Below are 18082 nucleotides of genomic sequence, written 5' to 3'. Positions count from 1 at the left end.
GAGTTAACTGGTTGAAGGTGTTGAGTGAACACGAAGACATTTCAATGTGTTAAATTAAGTTGATTTATTGTTTGTTTTTTTTCCAAATAGTTAACATACATTTGAAATGCTCTTTAAAAAATATGAAAAATAACTCTTGACTTTAATGTAATCCAAGAGTGGTGTTAAAGAGATAAAGTTTGTCACTGAGCTTTGAGTGTTTCTGATGTGGTTCAACCAAACCTATTCGTCCAAGTAAATCCTGTTGATGACAGATGACTGATACTTCTCACAGAGCAGAGATCTCCACGCAGAAACCTTATAGGATCCAAATGGAGCCAAGAGACTCTTAGCGACGCTTCCAATGATTCCTTCTAAGACTTCCTTACATCAGAAGTTTTGCGTTATCATGTGAATTGATTCTGCGTCTTTCTGAAGTTAGGGCTCTTGACGTACTAACCTCATCGTGTCAGAGACTTTGGCTATCACATACATACCATATCTGACTCTCTCTTTCTCACACACACACATTCACGTGTCCACTCTGCTCGCTGTCCTTCTTGTTCCTGCTCCCCGTCTAAATCCTTCATTATTGTGTCCTGATGCTGGGGTTGGGAGGGCAGGGGACGCAGTTAGGGATGCCATGGTTTCTTGTCTCGACCTTGTTGGTCTGGTATGTGTTTGAAACGGCACTTGTCGCCATAGAAACAGCCTGTGGTCCGCCAGTAGAAGCACTCGTCTCCATATATAGGTACACACCGTCTGGACCTGCTTGGACAGAACCAGAGGAGACGATTCCTGCGTCATGTTCACAGTCAAATGCACATTAACATGCAGGCAAACAATGGGACGCTAATGGGGCACGGAGACTGAGACAATGAGACAATAAAGCACACAAGATCATGTCCTGTCTGTCGTGTTAACTTCTGTGTTTAAGGATTATTCTGTGATTTTAGCATGTTTTTTTAAAATCACTGATTATTGTGGATGGAAGATGTTGGATCTTAGCCTGAACACGCTCCAAGGAACTGAGATTTGTCCTCTCTAGTAAAGTTTGTGAACATAAAGACCGTATTATATTAAACAGTATTTATTTTTAAACAGTTTAAAAAGATTTTAAAAGTTGTCTTTTGTGTTATGCTTTGATCATAAGGCCCTATCCTCCCAAAACATCACACCGACATTTCTAATATTATTCTTTACCCTAACTTTAACAAAACAGTTCATGCTAATCTTTATCCCTAAAACAACTTAAAGACGTGATAGCTGGTAAAGATGTCCTAACTTTATAAAGGACCAATGTGAGTTTACACCAGCGGTTGATGCATAGACTGTATAAGTGAAGCCAAAACATCTGGATCGTCCTCTGGTGGCTGCAGTACAGGTCATAAACCCCACCCTCCATTTAAAAGTAAAAGTGTACGCCAAATAAATGTTTCCCAAAGATGGTTTTTGTCATTTAGGTAGTTCTTACGCTGATATTTGTTCAAGTGTCTTCACTTTTCTGATAAGTTTGGTTTTTATTAGTTATGTGATGCTATAAAAAGTGCTGGGATTGACTTGCGATTGGGTGTATGGGTGGGTTCAAAATGGCCAAATGGCTAGTACATTCTCAAATTTTACCAGCCACTCAATAGATTACCATTGTTTTTTTGGGCTGGTGAGTGAAGCAAATCTACCAGCCACTTGCATATTACAAACATATTTTAAACCCTGTGGGCGGGACTTTCATAGCGCGGCTCCACCGCCTGATCACTACTGCGCAGAAGATGGCAGCGCCCGTATTTTGCCCGTATTTTGGCTTCACTTTTGTACAGTGGGAGGAAGGATCTTGTTTTACAGTCTATGGTTTACACCTGCAGAGTGGGCACAATTTTGCACCACACAGATACACATGTTGAGAGAAAGTTGCCCAGTACCCTATAGCAGCTGAGCTCTGCAGTGTTCCTGCAGCGTTGGAGCTGAGGCTGGTGTTGTTCTTTTGGATGGGAGGCAGGGGGCGCTGGATCCAACGATCTGGGTACCTCATCACCAGTTTGCTGCTGCCCAGCTCCACCCCCTGCACAGGAAGAGACCGCACTTTAACATACTCGTACAATGACTATTACATTCGAGATGAGTAACATCATGTTGAGTTTATTTATCACTCACCTGCAGCTTATCCAGGGCTTTGGCAGCCATGTTGGCATTCTTGAAGTTGACGAAGGCACAGAAACGCTCATGAAGAACTCTGATGCTCTCTATTTCACCAAACCTATAACCATGGAAACACAAAACCTTTGACTTAGAGGGTGACAATAGAGGGTGACAATGAAACGGGAGCGGGACGGGATTCGGGAGTCTTTCTCTCGGGATTTTGCAGGACAGGATTTTTTTTTCACGTGATCAGGATATGATGGGAGTATTTTCATGGGCTCAGGATGGGATGGGAGCGACAATTGATTCCCGTGTCACCCTCTACTTTCACTACAGAAAACTGTGCTGTACAGACCTGCAGGCAAAGTGATGCTGGTTGTGCTTCATATCCAGCGCTGACCATTAATATTGTCATTATTATGATTACAGTAGTACACCAACCCTTCCACTACTGATGCTAGTGGTACTACGACAACTAGTGCTACTCCTGCTACTACTACTGCTACTATAACTACCTTTGTGTGACTACATCTTACCTACATCTCTCTGAAACTACTAGCATAACTTCTACTACTACTAACGAAATGTAACACCAGTTTTCACAAGTCTAGTCTCTACTATGTGTGTCTTTATTAGGGACTTTAAGCAGCCACGGTTGTAGGGCTGGGTATTTACAATCGAATCGATTCCGATTCACAAGGTCCGGTTTCGATTGCAGAAAATTTCACTAACAATACCAATTTTTCTTGGATATAAAAGAAATTCTCAGAGAAATTATGCTGTAAATTGTACAAGCAAGAAGCAACCCTCAAAATATTTTTTCATAATGCACCAGGTAAGAACTGACCCCCAAATACTTAGTTTAAAGTACTTTTTACTTAACAGGACTAACATTATATTACCATAATTTAACCCAGCCCTACATGGTTGAATGGATGGCTCCATTCCAACGATTTCTTGACGTTGTAGCCCAACTGCCATGTTTGGCGCACCCACTACTACGTCAAACCCGTTAGAATGTTCCTGGAACACCGTAGCCGACCCTTCAACGGTCACTGCTTAAAACCCTATTAATTACTGCTGCAGCTGTTATAGTTGGTGCTTTTTATTACCCTTCATAAAATATGATTATGTGAAGTATGTCTTGTTTTTATAGTTGTACTCAAATAACTACATGGACTTCAGCTGACTGCCTTCATTTGTTTTTCACTACATATAAAACCTAAATTTATAACCCCTGCTCTGCTCTTTATAGCTACAATTTGTGCTCACACACACACACACACACACACACACAGGCATTTTGAACAGCAGGGGCTTAAGTGAAGGGCAAATCATTACAGTAATACATAATTATTTATTTTTGAAAAAATGTAAACAAAACGTGAAATATATTAACACAACTCTGACTTCCTTACCAATTTATTTGAATTCCCTCACACTTACTCAATTGTTTAATACTCAACACAGCTGACAGTTCACAGAAAGACCATGGTCTTCTTTAGTATTCACTGGTTTTATCAAGAGCAGACAACAGCAGAGGAAACTGCCACAATGTGCGTGCTTTCTATGCTACAAGTTTTAAGTATATAATTAGAACAGACAGCACCAAGGAGAGGGACACTAAGAATTTGTTTATTTTGCAAATGGCAGTAACTCATTTTAATAATTGTTATAGTAGTCACACTAAACGGAAAAGGCTGTTGCTGCTATTTTGTTCATTTTTCATGTAGTGGTCAATTTATAGATTTTGGTCTTTTTTGCTCTCATGTCTTCTTTTACTCTAATGGAAAGAAAACTTCCACACCTTTACCCTCCATCTGTTCGCATCTAGATTTCCTCTAAATGAACCAAACAAGCTAATGTGCATATTTAAACATAACATTTTATGAGAAAAATGCTTTGATGTAAGTCATTAACTGGGGAAGTTTTGTGGTGAAATGTTAAGTTTGATCATTTTGTTTAACTTATTCACCTGCAGTGCCATGTCAAATGTATGCAAAGTAGCGCATTTTAATGAGTTAATGCCTAATTTGCGTATCAATGTGGCGATTATGATGACATTATTAGACACAAATTGTACTGTAGCTGTTCACCTGTAGTGTCTCCATTAAGTACAGTAGGCTACATTAGCCTGGATGGCCATGATACCTTAGCTAAACCTTAGCTAACGTATTACATTAGCTAGTAGATCATGCATCATAGCAAGACACAAGTTAACTATATATTTTTTTTGTCTTTCAGTAATTAGCTGTAAACTTGAGGCACTGGTAGCCTATTCTTTTGGTCCATCACTCACCTCCACACAAGCCAAGACTTGATATTTAGATTTTTTTATTCAATAAATATATTTCTTTGACAGGGAAGCTGTGCGCAAACAGGAATATATATAGATATATTTATTTATACATTTTTTTTAAAAGCACTGCAGAAAAAAGGGCACTTTTTATCAAGGAAGAATAGGGCAGGTGCTCAAGCCCCATTTGATGTCTATGTGTGCACATGCCTGCATGCATGCACAGACTGACACACACACACACACACACACACACACAGTGCTTTTACATTTTGAAGAGATCCCAGAGGTCTGTCTCTGTAACCTCCACTGTAATGTTCCCAACCCACAGAGAGCGACAGCTCCTGTAGAATAGAAAAGAGAAGTTAGTGGGAGAAAAGAGAAGGATGTCGACAGGAAGAGCCAAAGGTCACAGGAGAGGATAATATGAGAGAGTGATTATTTGTCCAATGAATGCCAAAAGTTAATTATAATTTTTAATTACCCACAGTATAAGATATTAACAGTTCCCCGTGTTTATCTTTTACTGAAAGAGAATATATGATTTATATATGTCTATAAAAATAGAGGATTGGTTTGCTTCATGTTTGAAATGCTACTGTATTAACATTCACGCCCTCAAAACAGTCTGTAGTCCTGAAGATTTCAAAGTGATTGGTGTGATTATGTTTATTGCTAATAGCCATAAAACATACCCACTCTGGTCCTGCTGAGATGTGTGCTTTACTGCTGGAAGTCAGAGACAGGAAGTAGACATTATGTCATGACAAAACAATAAAAACAGGGCATCAATATGATGTATTTACCATGGGTTAACCACTGATGGCTGCTGTAAATTACATATCTTTCTCCGGCTAGCTCCGCTATTGTGCCAACACTGTATAAACTAAAACATAATATTGATAAACGTCATTTGGAAAACTGCAGATTCCGCAAGGTGCCACATGTGGCTTTAACACACTTTAAAACAGTTTATGCATGGTGTTTGTTTACTTATAGGATCTACTGCATGTCTACTAGTATATGTAAAGAGTGCAGATTCATATGTCTTTACATCCAATATACTGATTTCACTCTGCAGACTACAACGTATTGTCTGTAGTGTGCTGTTCATTATATAGTAGAAAATCTATATTTTAATGTCCATGTTTTTTAATAATGATAATAAACTCTTTCTGTCATGATGTACTGTCAGTTAGTAGCAGTATGTGTCTCCTATCCATGTCTTATATTACTGCTGCCCCTGTGTGGACAGAAGTGTCACTGCAGCTGGTTCTTACTTTTGGCCTCGGGTGAGGTGGTGGCTGCCTGAACGGTGGTGAACTTCTCCAGCAGCAGTTTACTCTGCTCTTCCTCAAAACCCAACTCCTAAAAGCAAAAAGGCAAGCAAGCACATTCAAGTTACATCGTGTATACATCACTTTTCCTTTCAAATGCCCTGGCGCAAGACACTTTATCCATATTTGGACAAGAGCAACACTTTAGTTCTAACCAACTGGTTAGGTGGCATGTATGAGATTCTGAGTAGGGCTGCACGATATGAGGAAAATATCTAATTGCGATTCAATTATCAATTATTTTGACTGATATTGCGATTGCGATGTGATTCACGATATTTTAGGGAATGATCATTTTTGTATCATTATTCTCATTTTCATTGAAAAATATAAAATAAAAATAAATGACTGAAGTGTGATTTTTTTGCAGGATCTGTACCAAACAAATATCTTTTCTGTAGTCTGTAGGATAAGATTTGTAGGCCGGGACGTCTCTGCAGCACCACAATACTTTATTTTAGAATGGTTTGACACAGTATTTTGCCTTGAACAAATATTGCGCAACCCTGCGATTTGGATACTGCACTAGTTCATATTGCAATTTCGATATAATTGCGATTAATTGCGCAGCCCTAATTCTGAGATGTCAAAAGAAATAAACTTCCCTCCAACGCACCCACTAGCCCACTGAGCTCTAGTTGCCTCAACCTGTGGATGCTAATTTCAGACTAAAAAACCTGACACTGGCCATCAAAGCTACAATATTATCTAAACTCTTGTACCTCTGGACTGTAGTCCATCTTGACCTATTAACAGCCAGCTAACCACATGTTCATGAGGTTTTTTTTGACACAGTAAACACCATATTTTTGTTGTACTGCACATTGCTGCAGCTCCTCTTTTCACCCTGTGTGTTGAGCTCTCTGTTTTAGCTACAGAGTGAGGCATCTCACTTCTGTTCCATCTTTGTTGGGAGTCGCACATGCAGAGTATGAGGGTGTGCCACGCTAGCAGCTAGGCGAGCATTATAACGTGTGTTCCAAAGTGACCACGTTTGTCTCTGAAGTAAAGGCTGGACTACAATAGAGCTGTTTGGAGCAGTTTGTGAACAGTGTTTTCTGTTGGAGATGGTAAGTCCCTTTGGGGTGGACTTTGAACGCAGCCTCGGAGGAAGTCGACCCTTCTAGTCACTTGTCCTCCTCACCATGAGCTGCAGGAGCCGGCAGGTGAAGAGTTTACCGGATGCTTCCTTACAGCGCTGATCCAACTTCAACACCTGCTCCATGGCTGCCTCCGCCTCACTGTACCGCTGGAACACACGCACGCACGCACACACACACACACGTTAGAGGGCAAAAAATCTAAACACATGATGTTGTACTCATTGATCAAGGACTGGAGGTAGTTTTAATTATTATAGTGCTATTAATAGTTCTTCCGAACATTTTTTTTTTTTTTTTTTAGATCCGTTTAAAAACATTAATATTCAAGCAGGCAGCATACTTTTGGTCCAAATACTAAATCACAGAGCGCAAATCATTACTTTTTTGGGTTGTACGTCAGGTGCTAACCTTTAACCCCATCAGAGCACACCCCTTACGGAAGTATCCCTTCGGCCAATAAGGAGCCAGCTGAATGGACCTCTGAGCGTCCGTGAGGGCAGAGGAGTACTGCTCCAGAACCCAATAGCAGTGAGAGCGATTTCCGTAGAACCTGCAAGAGTCACAGAGAGGCACAGGCGGAGATATTTATTTAAGGCAAAGTGAATGTGAAGGGGAAAAAGAGGCGCTCTGATCAGGAGAGGACAGGACGAGTGGAGTTGAGTTGGGTTCATGTTTCAGCTAACCTGTGGTCCCTCGGGTCGCAGTAGATGGCTTCTGTAAACATGTCCACTGCCTGGCTGTACCGGCCTTGCTCAAACATCTGAATGCCCTGCACTGGAGAAAGCACACACACACACACACACACACACACACACACACACACACACACATTTGCACTTTAAACTATGAGGACTTTACTGGCATAATGCATTCCCTCACACATACTTATTTCTTCTTCTTATAAAAATCTGTTGACATTGTGTTCTGTGAATTATTTTTAGTACCCAGGACGTTGTTTTTAGGGGTGCACCGAGCCGATATTAAGATTGGATATCGGCCCCGATATTGACTAAATAGCTGGATCGGGGATCAGACAAATTAACAGATCCAAGGGCTGATCCAGCTTCTTCTTTTTTCCCACTCCGTCGCAGCACTGGGACCCCTGTTAACTGCGTACCCTTCTCACTCATGGTAGTAACTTTATAACACAACAATTAATAACCCACAACTAACTTTCTTTAAAAGGATAAAACACCATAGCACACAACAATTTGTGACTTAAACAGTTTCTAACACTAATCATTTTACATTTACAAATGTAGCTCCACCGCCGAACATGCATGTTGGGTAACATTATAGCTGCTAGCTAGCCAGGTAGCATAACAGTCTGCAACACATATTACATAAAATGCCAAGCTACTGCATTTATAATGGTAATTAAGTTATGTCTACTAATTATGATTAGAGGATAAAATAAGCATGAAACTAGAAAATACTGCCTTGCAGTTGTATGCCTCCCCCAGTCAGTCAAGTTGCAGTTAATAGCCACGTTTGTCTCAAGGAGTTCCTGAGATGTGTAGTTATGGTGTGTATCTTGTGCACTAGACTTATTAAAGGTCCCATGGCATGAAAAATGTCCCTTTATGAGTTTTTTTTACCATTAATAGGAGTTCCCCCAGCCTGCCTATGGTCCCCCAGTGGCTAGAAATGTCTTTTATTATTTTATTATTTGATAATTGTTTCTGTTGTATTTGTATTTATATATTTTACCATGTTTTTATTGTCTATGCACATTGTAAAGCGTTTTGTGACCTTGTCTGTGAAAAGCGCTGTATAAATAAAATTGACTTACTTACTTACTTACTTACTTAGAAATGGCGACAGGTGTAAACCGAGCCCTGGGTATCCTGCTCTGCCTTTGAGAAAATGAAAGCTCAGATGGGCCGATCTGGAATCTTCCCTTTATGACGTCATAAGGGGAAAGGTTACCTCCCCTTTCTCTGCTTTGCCCGCCCAGAGAATTTGGCCCACCCATGAGAGAGAGAGAGACATCATGGCTTGCAAACAAGCGAAGCATGGCAGTTGGTCAAGGCCACACCCCCACCCTCCACCTTGCCCCCCCCTCTCTCCTCCTCAATAGCATTTAAAGCTACAGACACAGAAATGGCACACCCTAAGGAAAGCCCATTGGGGGACTGGCTCTAGTGGCTGTAGTTCTGCACCAAGGCTGAATTTTAGATACAGTATTAGGGGACCACTAAGGTCTATATAAAAAGAGACTTCAGATACAGTATTAGGGGACCACTAAGGTCTATATAAAAGAGACTTCAGATACAGTATTAGGGGACCACTAAGGCCTATATAAAAGAGACTTCAGATACAGTATTAGGGGACCACTAAGGTCTATATAAAAGAGACTTCAGATACAGTATTAGGGGACCACTAAGGCCTATATAAAAGAGACTTCAGATACAGTATTAGGGGACCACTAAGGCCTATATAAAAGAGACTTCAGATACAGTATTAGGGGACCACTAAGGCCTATATAAATTGACTTCAGATACAGTATTAGGGGACCACTAAGGCCTATATAAAAGAGACTTCAGATACAGTATTAGGGGACCACTAACACCTATATAAAAGAGACTTCAGATACAGTATTAGGGGACCACTAAGGCCCAAATAAAAGCATCCAAAGAGCAGCATGTCATAGGGCCTTTAAAAGGGAACTAGGTGTACAGTACCCAAAATACAGCAAATAGATTCACCTGTCAGAGACTCCCCCCTCCTCTTCATTTCTTCTGTGCTTTCCACCTGCAATCACAACAGACAGTGTTGTTAGTATAATGTAAGCAATGCTGATTTTCTGGTTTCCACATCTTCAGCAAAAAGAACTAATCCGTCATCAGACAAATCAATAAAACATGCTGGAGAATTACATCTCCATTGTTCCCACAAAAAGACTTTTGGGAGGTTCAATAAATAGCTACAAACTGGATGAATGGATGCAACATGAATGGATGTGTGTGTGTGTGTGTGTGTGTGTGTGTGTGTGTGTGTGTGTGTGTGTGTGTGTGTGTGTGTGTACCTGGCTGCTCCTGGCCTCATTCTCTTTGTTCTCTCTGGAGATCAGTATTGCTCTGTTCTTCAGAGCTTTGACTTTGATGTGGCTGACAGCGTTGGCCACAAATGCACTGCTGACATCCCACTCGGGCTCCTGAAACATCAGGAAAGTAACATGAAAACCACTAAGTACAACAGGCTGACAAAATGTGATAATTATCTTTAAAAACAAAGGAAAAACAAAGACACTTGGTCTTGATTTGATTGTATCTGATTCAAATGTTTAGTAAATCAACATAGCTCCATCTCAATTATCCAGGTGGTATCATCTCTGGGGGGAGCTGAATCCAAAACACACAATCATTTACGGGATTGTTCAGGTACCACTGGAAGAGACCCGCCAGATGTCCCTCACCTTCCGCTTTCTTTGTGTTGGCGTTCTAAACTCCGGTGGATTTCTGAGGACTATGGTTAACTGCTGCTCAGATCTCTGCAGGGTAAATCCAGACAGCTAGCTAGACTATCTGAGTTCTCTGTTGTACGACTAAAACAACCTTTGAACGTACACAAGTTCCACCAAAACACGTTCCTTCCCGAGGCTATTTTGCAGCGGCACCGCTGCTCTGTCCGGCGCTTTGCGTCACCCAAGAAGATTGTGATTGGTTTAAAGAAATGCCAATAAACCAGAGCACGTTTTTCTCCCATCCTTGAATACTGTGTGGACTAGCCAGACCCTCCTCCGCACCGCTGTGGAGGAGGAAGGTCTGGCAATGCGAGACTAGAGAACTGTTAAATGATTTCATGCTGTGGATGTGAAATATTAACTTTAACAATGCAAGGCGAGTTTTAATTAAAGATGTTTTACTTTTCCTTTGCACAGATCCCTCAGTTCTAGCTAAATAAGTACCGACAAGTAATCCTCATAATAGTGGTAGCTGTCTTCTGGTTTTTTCGTTTCTTTTTTTTTTTTGAGAACTGAGGAATATTTCAGTTTATCACTGAGAAGTCAGGTTGACTGCCTCTGGAGCAGGTAGGGGCTCAAAGTCTTGCTAAAGGATACTGCAGTTGTGGCTGAGGAGGTTGCCATTGTGCTTTTTGACCTTATCTATATGAAAAAATATCTCTATAACGACCAACTGTTAGAAAAATTGAGATTTACATTCTACTGTCTTGATAATATTAAAATGATTGCAGATAATCTATCCTTGTCTGGAGCCTGAGGATAGAACATGCCCTCCCTGACCAGATAAAGGAGACAACATTGACTTTGTATTATCACTGCATATCATTAATTATAAAAAGCGGCTGTAGAGAGGCTTTCGTTAGTCAGTTCTGTACGTTGATGAGTGCTGAGACTGGCTCCTTGTTGTGTTTGCAAGTAAAAATTAACATTGAGAGACTCTTCAGTGTTTCTGTCTATCCTTTGATAATGTAATTATTCTAACACCAACCTACCATCATCCCTACCATCATCAGAAGCCACTGTACCTTGAATCACATCAAACATTTCAGACATCTTGCAACGACGACTGACGTCATGTCAAAGATACTTTTAAGCACTTTGATTTCTAAAGAAGACTGAAACCGGTGCTTTAGAATGTATGTTTGCTGCATTGCAGTGCTCTTTTCATGGTGCTAAATAAGGGTGTGTTTCTACCAAGAATGGTTGGAGTGTGCAGTGTTAACTTCTCGTTTGTTTAGTTTTATCAGGGGGGGACGATCAGAAGCAGCTTCATGTTCTTAAGCGGTATGAACACAAGAGATGGTAAATTATGGCAAAGAGAACAGACAAGTCTATCAATGCTTAGTTGAAGGTACAGGTACTTATTTAACCCCCAAAACTCCAAGTTGCAGGAAGGCATTTTACCAAAAGCTTTACAAAACTTGTGAAACCTTGAGAGTTTTGTTTTTCTACTTGTATCTTGGAAGTGTGAACCTACAACCAACAAACTAACAAAAAAATTCAACGAGAACTTTTTCGCTCAGGACCAGACCAAAGCTAGACTTTTATCGCTAGTGTACCAGGATCCAAGCACCCGACGCAACTCTCAACCGTAGGGCGCACCACCCTGGGGACAGGGCTGGGCAGGGCGTAAAAAAGGAGGTTTAACAAGCTTTACTTTATGCAGGACCAGATACTTTATGTAGTCACACTGACAATGAATCATTTTGCATCTCATTCACAAGTGTTTCTTAGTTTACAACTGTTCTTTTCTTTTATCAAATACTAGTTAGTCGGACCTACTGACATTTATGTCATTAGAGACTCTTGAGATGTTTTACAAACAAGTATGACATTTGTTACTTTTGGTTTGAGTACACTGTCAACATTAGGCAAAGGTGGCATAGTGTTGTCGAATATGGCAATGCCAACAAATGCCAGTTGACTCTTTTGGGATTTGATTTACGACACCACACCCAGAATTTGTTTGCCATGTTGCCTGAGCCAATTTCAAAAGCATTTACAGTATACAACCAACTTCACAGTGAGTGAGCAGAGAAGGATTCCACAGCTGTGTTTGAAACCGTACCGTGATTCACTCACTCCCTATTCCCTACATAGCGTTTATTAAATAGAGAACTATATAGGGAACAACCAAATGAGATTTCGTTTGACTCATTGAAAACATTGTTGTGTCAGGAGATGCGCCGGTTATTTTGCGCGCCCAGCATCATATAAACAAACAAAAATACTTCTAATACGACCCCTGAAACAAACAGAGCACTCAGGATGATAGTAAAAGGCTGTATATAAGTTGCATGTTAAATTTCCACTATTGAAGTATCCAGAGAGTGGAAGTTATCCCCTTATTAGACATTCTCTGGTATATTGTATGTACACTCAAATTAGCTGTGCATTGTGGGTATTTTATAGTGGACTATAAAGTGAGTGAAATTAACTGCGGCGAATTCGAACACCACTACAAAATGGCAAACACACTACAGTATATAATGCACTATTTCCTTGATAGGGAACAGTTCGAACACAGCTCATGTCTCACTCATGAACCCTTCAACAGGACACTTCGCTGTTCAAGAACACTTTACAGGAATGTCGAACCTTCAGGTCGCTCTGTTGCTTCGCTGGCCTTAAATAACTTCACTAGGTACTCTGGTTTATTATTCATTTTATTTCAAAGGGATTAATGAGCTCCTCACCTCCTCCGAGGGCCTGTGGGGCGGCTGGCCGTTGCTCTTGTTCTCTGCTGTCACAAGGGCAGGGACTGATTCAGGGTTGCATTTGTTTCTGGGTCGAACGGCGGTCCATTCCTTCACCTCCTCTTTCAATTCCTCCTCGCTGTCACTCTCTGACACCGCTCCAGCCGCTTCCTCTTCCTGTTCACAGTAAAAAGTAGAACAATTTAAAAAAAAAATGTACCTCAAAAGAAGAAGTCACATATTACACACATACTGGGGTTTTCAAAGGTATTATGCAACATAAGTGCAAAAGCTATCAGCATGACTGTTTTCTAAATGGAACGTTAAGTAATGCTTTCTTTGTTATTTAGTTGTATAAGTCATATTTTATAAGAGTCTAAACACCTGTTGGCCGAATAAGAGTGTTTAAATAAAGTCACAAAGTAACTTCATGTTGGATTTTTACACATCCAATATTTTTCGAATACACCTCGATTGTCAGTTACCTTTTCTGCTTATTCCACTGTAAAAGCTAGTCAAGGGAAACATGCACTGAATTCGCATTCATTTTGCTGAGGTTTGCTTGACATCTATATCTATCTATCTATATAATCTATCTATCTATATCTATATCTATATATATATATATATATATATATATATATATATATATATATCTCATGCAACAATTTATTGGAAACATCACTATCACAACCAGATCAACAACCAACAGACTGAAAAACAGCGTTTTCCCACAGGCAGTTCAATGCACAAACCCCCCTCTTCACCATTTCCTCCCTCTAAGACTAATGTGTAATAAACCCCAAGAACTGGAAGTGCAATAACCTCATACAGTGGGGTAAAAAAGTATTTAGTCAGCCACCAATTGTGCAAGTTCTCCCACTTAAAAAGATGAGAGAGGCCTGTAATTTCCATAATTGGTACACTTCAACTATGAGAGACAAAATGAGAAAAAAAATCCAGAAAATCACATTGTAGGATTTTTAATGAATTTATTTGCAAATTCCTCTGGAAAATAAATATTTGGTCACATACAAACAAGCAAGATTTCTGGCTCTCACAGACCTGTAACTTCTTCTTTAAGAGGCTCCTCTGTCCTCCACTCGTTACCTGTATTAATGGCACCTGTTTGAACTTGTTATCAGTATAAAAGACACCTGTCCACAACCTCAAACAGTCACACTCCAAACTCCACTGTGGCCAAGACCAAAGAGCTGTCAAAGGACACCAGAAACAAAATTGTAGACCTGCACCAGGCTTGGAAGACTGAATCTGCAATAGGTAAGCAGCTTGGTGTGAAGAAATCAACTGTGGGAGCAATTATAAGAAAATGGAAGACATACAAGACCACTAATAATCTCCCTCGATCTGGGGCTCCACGCAAGATCTCACCCCGTGGGGTCAAAATGATCACAAGAACGGTGAGCAAAAATCACAGAACCACACAGGGGGGACCTAGTGAATGACCTGCAGAGAGCTGGGACCAAAGTAACAAAGGCTACCATCAGTAAGATACTACGCCGCCAGGGACTCAAATCCTGCAGTGCCAGACGTGTCCCCCTGCTTAAGCCAGTACATGTCCAGGCCCGTCTGGAGTTCGCTAGAGAGCATTTGGATGATCCAGAAGAAGATTGGGAGAATGTCATATGGTCAGATGAAACCAAAATAGAACCTTTTGGTAAAAACTCAACACGTCGTGTTTGGAGGGGAAAGAATGCTGAGTTGCATCCAAAGAACACCATACCTACTGTGAAGCATGGGGGTGGAAACATCATGCTTTGGGGCTGTTTTTCTGCAAAGGGACCAGGACGGCTGATCCGTGTAAAGGAAAGAATGAATGGGGCCATGTATCGTGAGATTTTGATTGAAAACCTCCTTCCATCAGCAAGGGCATTGAAGATGAAACGTGGCTGGGTCTTTCAGCGTGACAATGATCCCAAACACAACGCCCGGGCAACGAAGGAGTGGCTTCGTAAGAAGCATTTCAAGGTCCTGGAGTGGCCTAGCCAGTCTCCAGAGCTCAACCCCATAGAGGAGATCTGCATGGAGGAATGGGCCAAAATACCAGCAACAGTGTGTGAAAACCTTGTGAAGACTTACAGAAAACGTTTGACCTCTGTCATTGCCAACAAAGGGTATATAACAAAGTATTGAGATGAACTTTTGTTATTGACCAAACACTTATTTTCCACCATAATTTGCAAACAAATTCATAAAAAATCCTACAATGTGATTTTTCTGGATTTTTTTTTTTCTTCTCATTTTGTCTCTCATAGTTGAAGTGTACCTATGATGAAAATTACAGGCCTCTCTCATCTTTTTAAGTGGGAGAACTTGCACAATTGGTGGCTGACTAAATGCTTTTTTGCCCCACTGTATATGTATATATTGCCACCTCATCGTGTTTATTTATTTTTATATTTTACTATTTAAATATTGCTATTTTATATATATATTTTTTTTATTTATACTGTCATACTGAGAGCTGCTAAACTGTGTCATTGTTGTGAAACAATGACAATAAAGATCTATCTACTGAATTTAACGAATACATTCAAACACATGCACATCCAGATCTATGTGTACATACTGTACACATGAATGCTTGCATACATATGGACATAAAGGAGATTGTGTGAACATATGGCAACATACCAACCCCCTTGAGGCTTTGTACATTAAAGAAATATTTAAAAAAAAATAACAGCAGATGACAGATTCCGTTTAGGCCGCGATGTTCTCACCTGTTCCGAAGCATCCTCCATCCTCTCCAGTTTCTTCCGTTCTTTCTGCCTCTGAAAGGAGAGCATGGACATGATGGCTGTGGGATGGTACAGAGTTAAGTACGGACACAAATGTAGGGGCAGATGTGCAGTGTCAGGTGTGAAAAAAATAAAAAAATGAGAACAGGGAATAAGTTATGAAGAGGGTGCAGTAAAATGTTTCTTATCAGGGGAGGATGTATGGTATGGTATGAACAGGGAAAGCTGTGAAATAGGTGTGACACAGGAGTGGACACGAGTAAATAAGGGAGTGGTAACAGGTCTGGTGGTGGAATGTAGCAGACAAATTCATTTCAGTTAGAAGAGGAATCATAAACAATAAAGACATGAGCTGCAATGTGGACATCGTATTTTCGTTACTTAGTAGATTTTTGTCAAAGTGGTGATGTGACTAAACTGTTGCACACATTGTATGTTTGTTTTAAATGATTCTGACTTCAGACATTTAAAAAAAAAAAAAAAAAAAAAAAAAAAAACGTGGATTTATCACAATCTTACTTTCGATATCCCTGTTTTTAGACTACATACTTTACACTTTAGCTAGAAATTAATCTTTGCAAAAATTAGTCTTACTATTTTATGTACGATTTTGTTTTTGAATTTTGAGCAGTCAGTGCAATTATTGTCTGCTGTTTGTTTATTATGTTTTTAAATGTGATGTGTTGGTAGCAATCCATCCGTACTGGTGCTGTACCCGTATGATCTATTATTTTTGTTAGTTGCAGCTTTTAAAGCCTTGAAGTGTAATGTCACGTCAGTCAGATCGCATTCTTGTTACTCACTTTCCTTTTAGCTCTCCTCCTCTCGGCTCTCCTTCTTGTTCTCTCCTCATCATCCAAACCCTCCTCACTGTTCAGCATTGCCTGCTTGTGACACACACACACACACACACACACAGTTCAGGTAACTGAAGAGGAGCTTGGAGTCACTTCTTAACTTACCTAAACACAAAATGATTTTACTTTAGAATTAGTGCTATTGTGTATTAAGTGCAGCAACAATTCAGAGAGAGGAGATAGCTTTTGAGGCATAAATGGAGTTTTTTCTTTTTTTACTTTGCATGTCTGGAGATAAACTTGGCACCTATTGAATGGATCCCCTAGCCTGGGAATACCCTGACGAACTTCCGGCAAATTTGAGATTTGCTCTGCAAGACAGTCTGGCCAAGAGCCCACTCAAGCCCATTTCCAATTTTTACAAAACGAGACACCAATCACAACCGCTTTACACGATGACGATAGCACAGCGACAGCAAGCAGCTTTTTGTTTACATTCAACATAACGGCCACCGAAGCGCAGCAACCCGTTGATGCCGCTGTCGCTGCTACGTCACCCGGATCGTTGGTCTGATTGGTTGAAGGACTATCCAATTGCGCCCAGAGGCATTTGAGCGGCGTCCGTTGGTGACGCCCCTTTGGAAATTGGCTGTGAATGAAGCTTGCCCGACCCGCTCTCAGTTACAACTGAGAAGGGTCTGGTGTCAACCAGGCTATGGATCCCCAAGAAGCCAGATATTTTGAGCCAGAATCCTAGTGGCCGTTATTGTTACTGCATCTTAACGCACTCATGGCTTTAGCTCAATGAGACATCAGATTTGAGATAATATGTGACTGTAGATCAGAAAACTGTGATCTATGTTTTTACAGTACCCCTAGTCTGGACTGACGATGAGTTCCATTTACAGGATAATACCCCTGTCGCCGATGTCCCTCGCCTTGCAAACAAGAGCCAATAACGTTTAACCAATGTATCCAGCTAATTTACTGTATATAGCTCACTTTACTGTTTTGTGTGAACAGCTAACTTTATTTAATATTGTATGTGGTATTTTCTTTTGTGGGGTGCAAATGTTCCACCTAAACAAGTTCTTTCCCGAGACTATTTTGCAGAGCCACCGTCGCTGCGTCCAGAGCTTAGCGCCGCCCAAGATGATTGTGATTGGTTTAAAGAAATGCAAACAACCCAGAGCGGTTTTTTTCTCCTATCCTGGAATGTATCTGTGGAGGAGCCAGACCTTACTCTGTAGCGCTGTGGAGATAGGTCTGGCAATGCAAGACTACAGTACCCCAGAAGCCCATTTAGTATCTGTATTTTACTACTGTACTCCATTTGTTTTTTTACACTTAAATCCAACTTAGTATTTCTAAAAAAACAGTAAAAACAAATCCATAGTATATATAGTATAGTAATCTTTTAGTCTACCTGTGATGAGCCTTGGTCTTTTCTTCTGTCTGTCAAGTCAGGCGCTCCATTCTGAACCTCCATCTCGTCCTCACATGGCCCCCC

The 18082-nt window shown here is 40.5% G+C and overlaps 1 protein-coding gene across 5 annotated transcripts in view; it reads right to left on the bottom strand.

Annotated features, from left to right (window-relative positions):
- Positions 1 to 45: 45 nt before the first annotated feature.
- LOC144533082 (uncharacterized) overlaps positions 46 to 18082 on the bottom strand; it is a 31388-nt gene continuing 13351 nt past the window's right edge. The window contains exons 2-17 of one of the 5 annotated variants that reach the window (XM_078274203.1): positions 17999 to 18081; positions 16579 to 16662; positions 15758 to 15808; positions 13014 to 13190; positions 9880 to 10008; positions 9560 to 9605; positions 8660 to 8707; positions 7535 to 7625; positions 7260 to 7401; positions 6893 to 6997; positions 5692 to 5779; positions 5107 to 5140; positions 4681 to 4755; positions 2131 to 2233; positions 1899 to 2038; positions 46 to 750 (exon numbers count right to left, since the gene is read on the bottom strand). In XM_078274203.1, coding sequence (XP_078130329.1) covers positions 612 to 750; positions 1899 to 2038; positions 2131 to 2233; positions 4681 to 4755; positions 5107 to 5140; positions 5692 to 5779; positions 6893 to 6997; positions 7260 to 7401; positions 7535 to 7625; positions 8660 to 8707; positions 9560 to 9605; positions 9880 to 10008; positions 13014 to 13190; positions 15758 to 15808; positions 16579 to 16662; positions 17999 to 18081 — 1535 coding nt within the window. In that variant the 3' untranslated portion in view covers positions 46 to 611. The remainder of the gene's footprint in view (positions 751 to 1898; positions 2039 to 2130; positions 2234 to 4680; positions 4756 to 5106; positions 5141 to 5691; positions 5780 to 6892; positions 6998 to 7259; positions 7402 to 7534; positions 7626 to 8659; positions 8708 to 9559; positions 9606 to 9879; positions 10009 to 13013; positions 13191 to 15757; positions 15809 to 16578; positions 16663 to 17998; position 18082) is intronic. The other 4 variants (XM_078274211.1, XM_078274230.1, XM_078274220.1 and 1 more) reach the window with 4 other exon arrangements.

The sequence above is a fragment of the Sander vitreus genome, chromosome 2, assembly GCF_031162955.1.
Source record: "Sander vitreus isolate 19-12246 chromosome 2, sanVit1, whole genome shotgun sequence".
NCBI lineage: Eukaryota > Metazoa > Chordata > Actinopteri > Perciformes > Percidae > Sander > Sander vitreus.
This window is presented reverse-complemented; position numbering and strand designations above follow the sequence as displayed.